Source organism: Chrysochloris asiatica, unplaced genomic scaffold (assembly GCF_000296735.1).
Source record: "Chrysochloris asiatica unplaced genomic scaffold, ChrAsi1.0 scaffold00041, whole genome shotgun sequence".
NCBI classification, from domain to species: Eukaryota; Metazoa; Chordata; class Mammalia; order Afrosoricida; family Chrysochloridae; genus Chrysochloris; species Chrysochloris asiatica.
In genome coordinates, this window is record NW_006408559.1 from 7,858,118 (window position 1) to 7,870,189 (window position 12,072).

Genomic DNA, 12,072 nt, shown 5'->3' on the forward strand with positions numbered 1-12,072 from the left:
AGTCATTCCTGCATATGGGCACCAGGGAGGACTTTGCACAAGGTTATCCTGTGTGAATTTCATTGACCGTAACCAGTCTTCAAGATACAAACAGAATGGACTTGCTGTTCTACCAGATCTGCAAACAGTCTGCCTCCAATGCTGGCTCCTCCCTCTGAGGTGGAGCCAACCCTTCAAAGGACGCAGTACGCCTTCTGCTCAGCATCCCTCTGCTCAGATCCCTGTCCGCACTGACCATGGCCACCTTTGTGACACTCAGCTCCAAAGCCGAGATGCCTATTGTGGGCCTGGGCACCTGGAAGGTAGATATGCATGTGTGTGGTCACCTGCCTCCATCCTGGGGCTCTTGGCCACTCTCCCCTGTCTGTGGTCAACCTGTAAGCCTGCTGTTGGGTGGGTTGTAAGGAGGGAAAGTCCTACTATGGAGCCAGGGATAGGTAGCTCCCTCTCGCCAGAACGTTCACACTCCAAATCCCCTAGGATGCTTGTCCCAACTGGGACAGACAGAGCTTCTCCACCACGATCTAGATTCCAGCAGATGTTGGGCTGAGAAACAGACTAGTTTCCCAGGGAAGTTCTTCTAGAAGATCTTCCTCTGCTCTCTGCTTCCTGGCTCTGGGACTTTAAAGGGTCCTGCACTGTTGGGACCTGCAGTGGGTTTGCTGCCTGGTAGATGAGTGAGGGGAGGGGACAGGAAGAGCTCAGTCCCTTGGCACTGGCTGTTCAGTGTGGTCCTGGGAGCTGCTTAGAAATTCAAACTCTCAGGTCATTCCAGGCCTTCTGCATTAGAATCTGCACTTGAACAAGACTCCCAGGGGTGTTCATCCGGTTCAAATTCCTGACGCACACTGCCTCCCCAGGAAAGTGGCCCAATGTTTATGCAGGGGTCTGGCTATGCTGATCAGATCCATGAGAGCTGGACAGGGCCAATGTCTCTGGCAAGGTTGCAGAAATGTTGCACATCCCAGGGCTCAGGGACAGCAGGTGCATGCGCCTCTCTTAGTCTAAGTTAGAGTTCTTTCATCATCTTCTACCTGCCTTTCTTGCATTTCTTTCAAGGATTGTGTCACCCTAACTTGACTCTTCCTTCTCTGGGTCACTGTTTTCCCTTGGCATCCTTCTTCCCACTTCCTCTACTGGGGAGGGTGATATCCCAGACTTTCTAAGGAAGCATTTTGGGTCTGTCTGGTGGAGTAGAAGAATTCCAGCATCTCTCGCTGGGAAAGGGCTGCTTCATCCCAAATTCAAGTTGTAGCATCTTACAAACATGACAATGGATCCAAGTCTCCAGGACCTCTGCTCACCCAGATAAATGACAAAGCTGCTTTCAGAACTAGAGCATGTGGACAGAATTCCTTCATTTAAAAAAAAAAACAAACCAACCCCTTGTCAGTGGAGGTGGGATGCAATGGTGGGAGGGTCTGGGGAGGCTGAGTTGCTGCTACATCCACTTCTTGTCCTGGGGTGCTACAGATCCACATTCTGTTTCATTGACTTCTTGGGACATTTATTCTTTCACAATTGTGGTGGTGGTTATGGGCCAAAGTAACTCTGTATAGGGTTTCCAAGACTGTTAATCTTTACATGAGCAGAAATTTTCATCTTTCACCTGAGGAGCAGTTGGTAGATTTGAACTGCTGACCTTGTGGTTAGCAGCCCAACACATATCCAACACACTACCAGGGCTCCTTATTTCATAATAAGAGAGATTTCGAAAAAGATTTGTGGAATTTCAAGATAAAGTCCTTTTCTTTCCTTCCTTTTTCTTGTTGCTCAGGTTGGCCAGGTTAGAGTAAAATGTGCTATTTATTTCCTTTTTTGCCCCAAGTGGGGGGGCAAGAGCCTCTATTCCTTTGGGGATTTTTTGCCTTCTTTTTCTTTTTTAACTTTTTATGTGAATTGAGTGAAGGTTTATAAAGCAGATCATCAGTTTTACATTCAACAAATCACAAACTTTGTTCCATTTCAATGATGGACATCTTTTCAGGGTAACACCTGTGATCGCATTTCCTCCTTGGGTTTCCTGTTTCCAGTCCATCTCTTTTGTTACTCTTCTGAATTTTGTCCTCAAGTTAAAAGCTGCCCTTTATACCTTGAATGGTTGACCACCTCATTAATGTTCTCTCATCCATATTCCTATCTACTGCTTGGTTGAAAACTGAGCCACAGGGCTGATTTCAGTTTTCGACCTGAAGGGTGATGAGGTCATAGTCTAGGGTTCATCTGGTCTCCTTCTGACCAGTAAGCCTGATTTTATATATATATAATTTTGAGTTTTTTCCACATTTTCTCCCATTCTATCCAGGACCTTCCAGAGCAGGTGGTGATGGTAGTTGTTGTGGTCTCAGGGTATTAGAGACTGGTGCTCCCATGTGCCATTGGTCCATTGGACTAAGTGATTCCAAGTGTCTTCAGTTCTTATCACTCTTCTTTCCTCTGCACAGTGAGGTACCAACAGTTGTACCTTATATGGCCGGTCATGAGTTTTTAAGATTCCAGTCACTACTTATCAAAGTAGAATTTTTAACAATGTCTTCGTGGACTATGTTATGTCAGTTGACCATGGTATTCAATGAACTGTGATGCTGTGTCTCCAGTTCCAGAAACTCATTCTTTCTGGGTATTTTTGCTCTTGTTAAATGCCATTGAGTTCATTCCAACTCATAGAGATCCTGTTTGGGTGTACGAGGCTTTAAATCTTCATGGGATCAGAAAGCCTCAGCTCTCTCCTGCAAAGCAGTTGCCAGACTCGAACTGCAGACCCTGTGGTATGCAGTCCAGTGCTTATTGTATGGAGTCACTGTGCTCTTGGCAGCCTCTGGCAATGTTTCATTTCCCCCTTTTGTGAAATAATACTTATGTCTTGCTTCTAACCATCAAGACTTCCTGAGTCTCAGGCCTTGTGCTAAACACTTTCTTTTCACTGTGGCCCTATTCCAACCCAACCACCCCCACGGCAAGTGTTCTCATTTTTTTGTGCAAGGCTTAGACAGATTAATCTGCTTAAGGCCAAGCCCCTAGGAGTTAGTAGAACCTGGATTTATCTGGACTGATTTTACAGAGCCTTATCACTGTTTGGAGATTTTTTCTGCCAAGTCTTTTCTTCCGGGTCATTTCAGAGAGCAGTTTCAGCCTGGTCTTTACAAAGGGGCAACCAGGAGCCATGGTCACCACCATCTTTAGAAAGGGGGAATGAGAAGCCATGGCCACTCCATCTTTAGAAAGAGGGCCATTAGGAGTTACAGGTCACCCATGAAAACCTGGGGCCCTGTCAAGTCTGAAAGGTTTACCTGTATGAGGAGGCAGTTGACTCTTGCTTAGAATGAGACATGAGCCATGATCACAAAGCCAACACACTTTTTTCCCTCCTCTTTTGAAATGTTCTCCTAAATTGTATTATCTGCCCTGGGGCCCCAGTGCATCCAGGTTTAGATAAGTGGGCTGTGTAGGGGAGTCCTGAGGAGGTGACCTGGGGATGAGAGCATGTAATGGTCTTCTCTTCTCCTTAGTCTGCTCCAGGTCAAGTCAAAGAGGCTGTGAAGGCAGCTATTGACGTGGGGTACCGCCACATCGACTGTGCGTTTATGTACATGAATGAGAGCGAGGTGGGGGAGGCCATCCAGGAGAAGATCCAAGAGAAGGTTGTGACACGCAAGGACCTCTTCATTGTCAGCAAGGTGCCCTATGTCTATGGGGTGGGTGGGAGCAAGGTCTTAACCTCAGGGCAGCCAGAAGTGTTTGGCTTGGTCACCACCAAGGATTCTCCAGCCTTTTCTACAAGCACAAAGTTGTTATGCTTTATGATCTACCCAGTACCCACATAACAACACTCCCAGCCAGAACTGGAATGGGAGATGCTGCCCCTGTACTCCTCTCCTGAATTGGATATCCATTGTGGGAATCCAGTCCACTGAGCCACAGTGATATTCATGACCTCCTTGTCCATCATGGGATGTAGCTGCTCAGTGTTGATCACTGGCTGACTGTGTAGGGATGGATCCAGAATGGATTCACTTCCAAGAATCTGTCTCCACAGTGGGCATTTGATGTTTTAAATACCCACCTATGAATTCTATTCTCCTTCAGCATAATAAAAGGCCAGTTACAAATGCTATAGTAAAAAGGAGGCCATTTGTCTATAAGGTTGAAGATGATAGGAGCACTCAACAGGAACTTCGAGTACTGGAAAGAACACGCACTGGGAGCAGCAAAGAATCCATGTGCAGAGTGGAGTCCTGGTGGGCTCTGGGAGAAGCATCCCCAGGGACTTGGAGTTTTAGAAAGAGGATCTTCTGTCCTGAGGCAGGAGAGAGATTATAGTCTAAGACACAATTCCTTAGCGCCCTATAGTCAAGAGGTGTAGCAAATGTGACGTCAGGACCAAATATGTCTACTAGCATGAGGGACACATAACATGTTAGGAGAGCTGAATAAAGAAACTGCCTTAACACTTAGGAAATACCCTTTAACCTCTGTGCCCTGGTGACCAAGTGAGCTCACGGTCTGAACCACTTTCGCTGTAAGGACTCTGTCCCACATTAGACCCAGGGGCAAGCCACTGAGGTGACAGAGCCCTCCTTCCTAGCACTGACCCTGGGTGTCTCTCTCCGCAGCTGTGGCCCACCTTCTTTGAGAGGCCCCTGGTGAAGGAAGCCTGTCAGAAGACCCTCAAGGATCTGAAACTGGACTATCTGGACATTTACCTGATTCACTGGCCTCAGGGGCTTCAGGTTGGAACCATTCCCTGTCCCATCTCATTATTAAGTCAATGCCGGGGTCTCCTCTAATCGGCTGTGGGGCTGCTGAGGTGGGAGATGTGAACTGCAAGTGGTCTGGGAGGTCAAGGCCATAGCTGTATTGTTCACCACATACTGGGTGTTCTCCCAGTTTGTGTGAGAGGGCACTGATTTTTCTGGCAGCCCACAGAAACTACCACTGCCATGTTGCCTTTGTCCCGATTCTGTGCCAAGGGCTCCTCTCCTGGGAGAATACTTGTGGGAGGGACTTTTACATCACAGCATTTTAGGGCTCAAGCTTCTTGTGATTGAAACACCCTGAGGGTGATGTGTGGGAGAAAAGTCCAAGTATGTTTGTGCTGGAGGGTGGTCAGTCCTCACTGAGGACCCAGGACACTTTTCCTGGGTGCCTCTTCTGCTCCTGTAAGGCGAAAGGGAATGTGATAGCCAAATCTTCCACCTCATGCCTTACATGGGAGTTAGGTTGTCAACTGGGTACCATCCTCCCTCCCTCCAGACCTCCTGAGTCTGTTGGAAGGAGAAATTTGTCAGTGTCTTTTCCAAGAAAACTATTATTGAGACCAAATCCTCATCTACTGGTCTCGAAATAAAAGTTTTGCCCTGAAGTGTATATGTGGGGCCTGGGTGTATGGGAATAACACCCAGGGTGGTAATGGTGGCTTTTGGAATATGCTATGGATGGATTTTGAAATCAACCATCAGTTTCTAAAATATGAGGTTGTATATGTGACAATGTTGCTGTCATTAGTAATTGCACTTAAATCGGTTCCAACTCATAGCTATCCTTCATAGGTTTCTAAGGAGTAGCAGATAGGTTTGAACCACTGACCTTGTAGTTTGTAGCCCAAGGCTTAGCCTATAGTGCCACACCAGGACTGCATATGTCATGATATATTTGCATATAATGGTTTAGAAATTTTATTGAGTCCCAAATGCTTGAAGTTTGTAGCCTGAAGTCTGAGAAGGTTACATGCAGGTGTGGTTGGTGAGCCAATGCTAGATGTTCAGGATCCTGGAACCTCAGGAACAGAATCCAGGTGCCTAAGGTAGATCCAGTTTAAGCCTCTTTGTTTTACATTTATAGTCATGAAAGGAAATTCTCCCGAAAGATGATCAAGGCAATGTGCTATCCAGTAAAATCACATTCATTCTTAGATGTCTGGCAAGTAGGTTCCAGATTTTTCTAAATGAGAAGTCTCCTTCAGCAATCTGTGCTCTCCGCGCTAGCGTGAAACAGCCCAGGTGCCTGATGCTGCTTAATTTCCTTGTCGTCATCTGGTAGTTCTTCCAGCTCCTTCAACTCACCTGTGGTTTTCATTTCTTCTTCTTCTGACACAATTTTACTTGTGTTTCCAAAAGCTAAGATTGAATCCTCATGTGAAAAGGGGAATATAACTTCTACCCAAATTTGGAGGATATACACATATTTGTTCTCCAAACACGGGAGAGGGAAATTAGGTTTCATTACCATTGGAATAAGTACATCTTGAGGGCAGTTAACAACAACAGTTATCAACCCAATTTCCAAACCACTCGAAATCCTAGCAAAGTCAAATTGACATGGAACTCTATTACCTTCCACCCTTGACAATGTGACCCGTATAAACAATGTGAGTAATCTCTACGTAAATAAAATTGTAAAGTCATACTTGCACCTAACATGATATAACTAAAACACATAAGATGTAACGGTACCATTTACATCTTATTTGTCAAATTGAACAAAGCAAAAATACTTGATGCACACATACAAAACAAAACAAACTATATATTCATTTAAATGTCCAAAGAGCACATCCTGAGAGATAGCCTCCTGCTCATGGCCACACAGCCTTACTCAGTACATGGGCCGAGAGTCCACAGCTGTTCTGTCTTTCCATGCCACCACCTCTGCTGTTACCACTTTTCCAGGCAGGGATCCCGCACTCCATTCATGCTGTTCCTTCTTGATGGTCCTGGAATCCTCTGTTCCTAAAATGGAAAATAAACTACTCTCCACTTTTAATTACAGATCTTCTACAATTAGTTCTGAAAACCACAATTAATCCTACTAACAACAGCTCACAATTGAAATCAGAAAATCATATCAACATTATCTCACACCACCTTTCACCAGACCCTTCTGGAAAAGAGTAAAACTAACCAGTGGCAATTCTTCCGTACCCCCCTCATTCTGAAACTAAGCACACTCATGAAAGCTTGTAAGCTAGCCACTTCATGCCTTTGTAGCTAAAGATATTTCTGATAGCCAGTGTCTATGCCTGTCTCTTGGCTTCAAGGCTGATTTGAAACTCAAGGTCTGTGTGGTTCAAGCTCACAAGCTGCTCCTCGGAAACCCTATATAGGGTCGCTTTGAGTCAGAAGTGACTCAAAGACACTTAACAACAACAACAACAATAATCAACCCAGTACACTAAGGAGAAAAGCATGTTCCTTGATCTAAAGAATCTGACATTCCAGTTGGAAATTTGAACAACTGCATCCATAAACAAAAGTCCATCATATTGTAGCAATTTACACTTGCTCTCAGCACCAAGAGCCAATGATACTAAAGGAGGAAGTCCAAGGTGCATTGAAGGAATTGACAAAGAACAATGCATCAGGAATTGATGGATTAAAAACTGAAAACTTTCAAGAAAGTGAGGTGACACAGGAGGCACTCACTCATCTTTGCCAAGAAATTTGGAAGACAACTATCTGGCTACTGATTGGAAAGATCCATATTTACGCCCATTCCAAAGAGAGGTGACCCAACAGAATGTGGAAATCATTGGACAATATCTTTGATATTCCATATGATACAGAAATGGCTACAAGCACACTTTGACAGAGAACTTCCAGAGGTTCAAGCTAGATTCAGAAGAGGCCATAGAACGAAGGATATCAATGCTGATGTCTGATGGATCTTGGCTGAATGCAGAGACTATCAGAATGATGTTTACCTGTGCTTTATTGACTACGCAAAGGCTTTCGATTGTGTGGATCATGACACACTATGGACAACATTACGAAGTATGAGTATTCCGGAACACTTAATTCTGCTCATGAGGAATCTGTACTTGGACCAAGAGGCAGTTGTTCGAACAGAGCATGGGAACATTGAACGGTTTAAAATTAAGAAAGGTGTGCAACAGGGTTGTATTCTTTCACCATACTTATTCAACCTGTATGCTGAGCAAATAATCCAAGAAGCTGGGTTCTGTGAAGAAAAACGTGGCACCAGGATTGGAGGAAGACTCATTAACAACCTGCGATATGCAGATGATACAACCTTGTTTGCTGAAAGTGAAGAGGACTTAAAACATTTACTGATGAAGATCAAAGAGCACAGCCTTCGGTACGGATTACATCTCAATGTCAAGAAAACAAAAATCCTCACCACTGGACCAATAAACAACATTCTTGTTAATGGAGAAAAGATTGAAGTTGTCAAGGACTTCATTCTTCTTGGATCAACTATCAACACTCATGGAAGCAGCAGTCAAGAAATCAAATGATGTATTACATTAGGCAAATCTGGTGCACAAGACCTTTTTTAAGTGTTAAAGAGCAAAGATGTCAGCTTGAGGCCTAAAGTGCACCTGACCATGGTATTTTCAATAACCTCATATTCATGCGAAAGCTGGACAGTAAATAAGGAAGACCGTAGAAGAACTGATGTTTTTGAGTTATGGTGCTGGAGGAGAATATTGAAAGTGCCATGCAGTGCCAAAAGAACCAATAGATCCGTGTTGGAAGAAGTGCAGCCAGAGTGCTCCTTGGAGGCCAAGATGGCCAAACTTCGTCTCTCATACTTCAGACATATTGTCAGGAGGGAGTAGTCACTGGAGAGGATATCATGTTCGGTAAAGTGCAGGGTCAGAGAAAAAGAGGAAGACCCCCAATGAGATGGATTGGCCAAGTGGCAGCATTGGTGGACTCAAGTGTGGCATCAATAGTGAGGTTGGCCCAGGATTGGACAATGTTTCGTTCTGCTATGCATAAGGTTGCTATGAGTTGGTACCAACTCAATGGCACCTAATAACAACAACAATATATGTGGTTCAGAGTTTGGGGACTGTTCCCTTAACCTGCTTCATCCAGTATACTGTGTTATTGCTCACAGAGATCCTCACTGCACTCCTACCCTATTTACCAGAAAGCCACCAAAGTCAGCATTTTGAACCCACCAGATGCTCCTCTGAAAGCGTATATAGGGTCATTATGTGTAGGAAATGACTCGATGACACTTAAAAACAATTCAGTATCAAACATCTTTATTTTCATCTGATCAGATTCTGGTCAAAGTTCAGCCTTAACCACCCAAGTTAGGTCAAACTCCCAGCTCTGACTTTGGGAGTTCACATACACCTCCCTGCACTTCAAACCACTGGCCTCTTCACCCTCAACCCTAGGCCCCAAGTACCTGGTCAGTGTCCGTGGGCCCAGGAGTTCACACGACACTAAACATCACATCAGCCAGCCCTTGCTCCTGTCTCATCACATCTCAAGGTCAACCAGTGCCAGTGGAAGATGTGCAAACTCAATCCTTGTCTTCATTGTTACATTTCTCCCAATTTCACTCAAAAGTAGACTGGAGTAGTCACCATAAACATGCTCACAGTTCCTTTAACTTTCAACCCTAGAACGGGATTTTCTCTGATGGGCATAGATGTTTCTGGTCTTGATGTCTCCAAGGCAAATAACTTTCTTGCCAGAAGCTTATTTTTGAAACAGTTTGATTTCCCCCTCTTTTCCCTTCTTTCTTTCAATCAAGAATCTCCTGTTCTCCCAGAAATTCTGGGTTGGTTTGCATAGCTTTTCAAATGCAAATGCCCTAACTATGAAAGTTCCCCATGGGACTCAGGATTCCACCTAAGGCCCCCTTACTCTACAAAGGCTTAAAGAAAAAATCCTTTTTATTTTTGGGAAAATTCTAGCTCCCCTTTTATTAATTCCAATCAAGTTTAGGCTGAAGGTGGGTTTACAAAATCTCTGTAATCCTAATTCCCAATGTTCATTTCTATCACATACGTATGTCTTTCTTACAATACCAGGCAGAAATAATCAATATCTGTAAGGCAGTCAAATACATAGCCTTTTAAAAACTCTCAAGTTCAATATTTTCTTCTCTCTTGGATTAACCTCATCCATATGCATATGGCCTTGGGTCTCTACCAGGGTGGATTCCTGTAGGCCTTGGCTCCCTAGTAGAAATATAGTTCAATCAGCATGACATCTGCTTTAGACAATTCCAGAAGCTGCTTCTCCTCATCTGCTGAAGCATGTTATCCTCTATGTTCCTTTCAGCCCCTACAGGTAACAAATCCAAAGTAACCATCTAAAATTTAAAGTTTTACTTCCAATGGCCCTTTGTTCCTTCTCTTATGAAGTCTCATGCTTCCATGAGGCTGGAGCCATTGCAGTAAATCCCTCTCCTGAAGTCAACTGTAAAACCCACGTGTGGGCCATGCCTGACCTCCTCTGACTTCACAAGAGGGAAAGAAAATCAGACTCAAATTCAGCCCATGGCAGATTCCTATGAAATTGAGGTCAGACATGACTCTGCCCTATATCAGGGTCTTTAAAATTAGTCAGACTTGAGTACCAATTAAGAAAACTCATCCTTGCAATTTTATTTCTCAAGAGCCCCACTCTTAGTATTACATGTCTTAGACTGGATTAGTAAAGAAGGAGAACCACTGAAACATATATATTTATATATAAAGCAAAGCTTATTATCAAGAAAATGGCTTATAATTGTTGAGTCTCAGGTTCCAGTGGAAGAGAGAGAGCCTTTTTTGTCCCATTATATTGGGAGCAGGCCACATCCCTAAGGAAAAATCCCTTCGATTGATTGGCTATTCATAGCCACTCATCATAGAGTTAACTATGCCTGTATTAGGTTTCTACGCCATGGATAAGTACATCTCGATTTCCAAACTATTGGAAATCTTGGCCTAGTCTCATTGACATGGAGCCTGAAAAGATCACATGCAGGTATGATTGGCGAGCCAATGTTAGAGGTTCAGGGTCTTGGAACCTCAGAAACAAAACTCAGGTGCCTAAAACAGATGCCAGTTTCACATTTACAGCCCATGAAGGAATTTCTCCCCAGAGATGATAAAGGCCATGTCCTGGGCAGTAAAGGAACATTCTTGGATGCCTGGCAGGAAGGTTCCAGCTTTTTATAAATGTAAAGTCTCCTTCAGAGATCTGTGCTCTCCACGCTGGTGTGAAACAGTCCATGTGCCTGATGCTACTTAATTTCCTTGTAGTCATTTGGTAGTTCTTCCAGTTCCGCCAAATTACCCATGGCTTTCATTTCTTCTTTTTCTGACAATATTTATACTCATGTTTCCAAATGCTATGACTGAATCCTCATGTGAAAAGAGAAATACAATTTCTACCCAAATTTAGAGGTTACCAAGGGAGATGGATTTGAGCAGGGATTTTGACCTGGGTTTCCAATACTCATGTTGCTATGATGCTGGAAGCTATGCCACTGGGATTTTAAAACTCAGCAGGATCACCTATAATGGGCAGGTTTTCACGGAACTTCCAGCCTATGATAGGCTAAGGAGAGGCAGACCACTTCTGAATGCTTAGTAATTGAAAACCTAATGAATATCAGTAAAACATTGTTAGGGATAGTGACAAAAGATAAGTCCTCCAGGTTGGAATGAATTAAAAATATGACTGGTGTCTTAGCTTTTCTAGAGAAACAAAACCAGTGAAATATTGTTGTTGTTGTTAAGTGCTGTCAAGTTGGTTCCAACTCATAGAGGTCATGTATAGGGTTTCCAAGGACTGGCTGGTGAGTTTTAACTACTGTCCTTGTGATTCAAACTGACCTTGTGATCTAGTGCTTGTCTTATAGCACCATGTCAGGACTCCAGTGAAGCATATGTATGTATATGTATAAACAGAAGTTATTATCAAAGGCATGATTTACAATATTAGAGTCCCAGGTCCTCAGTGAAAGAGATAGAGAGACTTTCCCATGTGTCCATTATGTTGGGAACAGACCACACCCTCAAAGAAGCATACCTCCAATTGATTGGATGCTCATAGCCACTCATTATAGACTTAACTATGCCTGTATTAGGTTTCATCACTGCGAGAATAAGTGTATCTCAATTTCTAAACCACTTGAAATCCTTTCCTCGTCAAGTTAACGATTACCTTCCACCTTTGTCAACTTGACCCATATAAACCATATGCACGATCTCTAAATAAAGAAAATTATAAAGTCACACTTGAGCCTAACATGATATAATTAAAACACATGCAACTGAAAATTCTCTGGACCCATTTACATCTTATATGTCAAAAA

The 12,072-nt window shown here is 43.6% G+C and overlaps 1 protein-coding gene across 1 annotated transcript in view; it reads left to right on the top strand.

Moving 5' to 3' along the window:
• Positions 1 to 236: 236 nt before the first annotated feature.
• LOC102819234 (aldose reductase-related protein 2-like) overlaps positions 237 to 12,072 on the top strand; it is a 61,163-nt gene continuing 49,327 nt past the window's right edge. The window contains exons 1-3 of the mRNA XM_006861148.1: positions 237 to 302; positions 3,510 to 3,677; positions 4,614 to 4,730. Of these exons, the coding sequence (XP_006861210.1) occupies positions 237 to 302; positions 3,510 to 3,677; positions 4,614 to 4,730 (351 nt within the window). The remainder of the gene's footprint in view (positions 303 to 3,509; positions 3,678 to 4,613; positions 4,731 to 12,072) is intronic.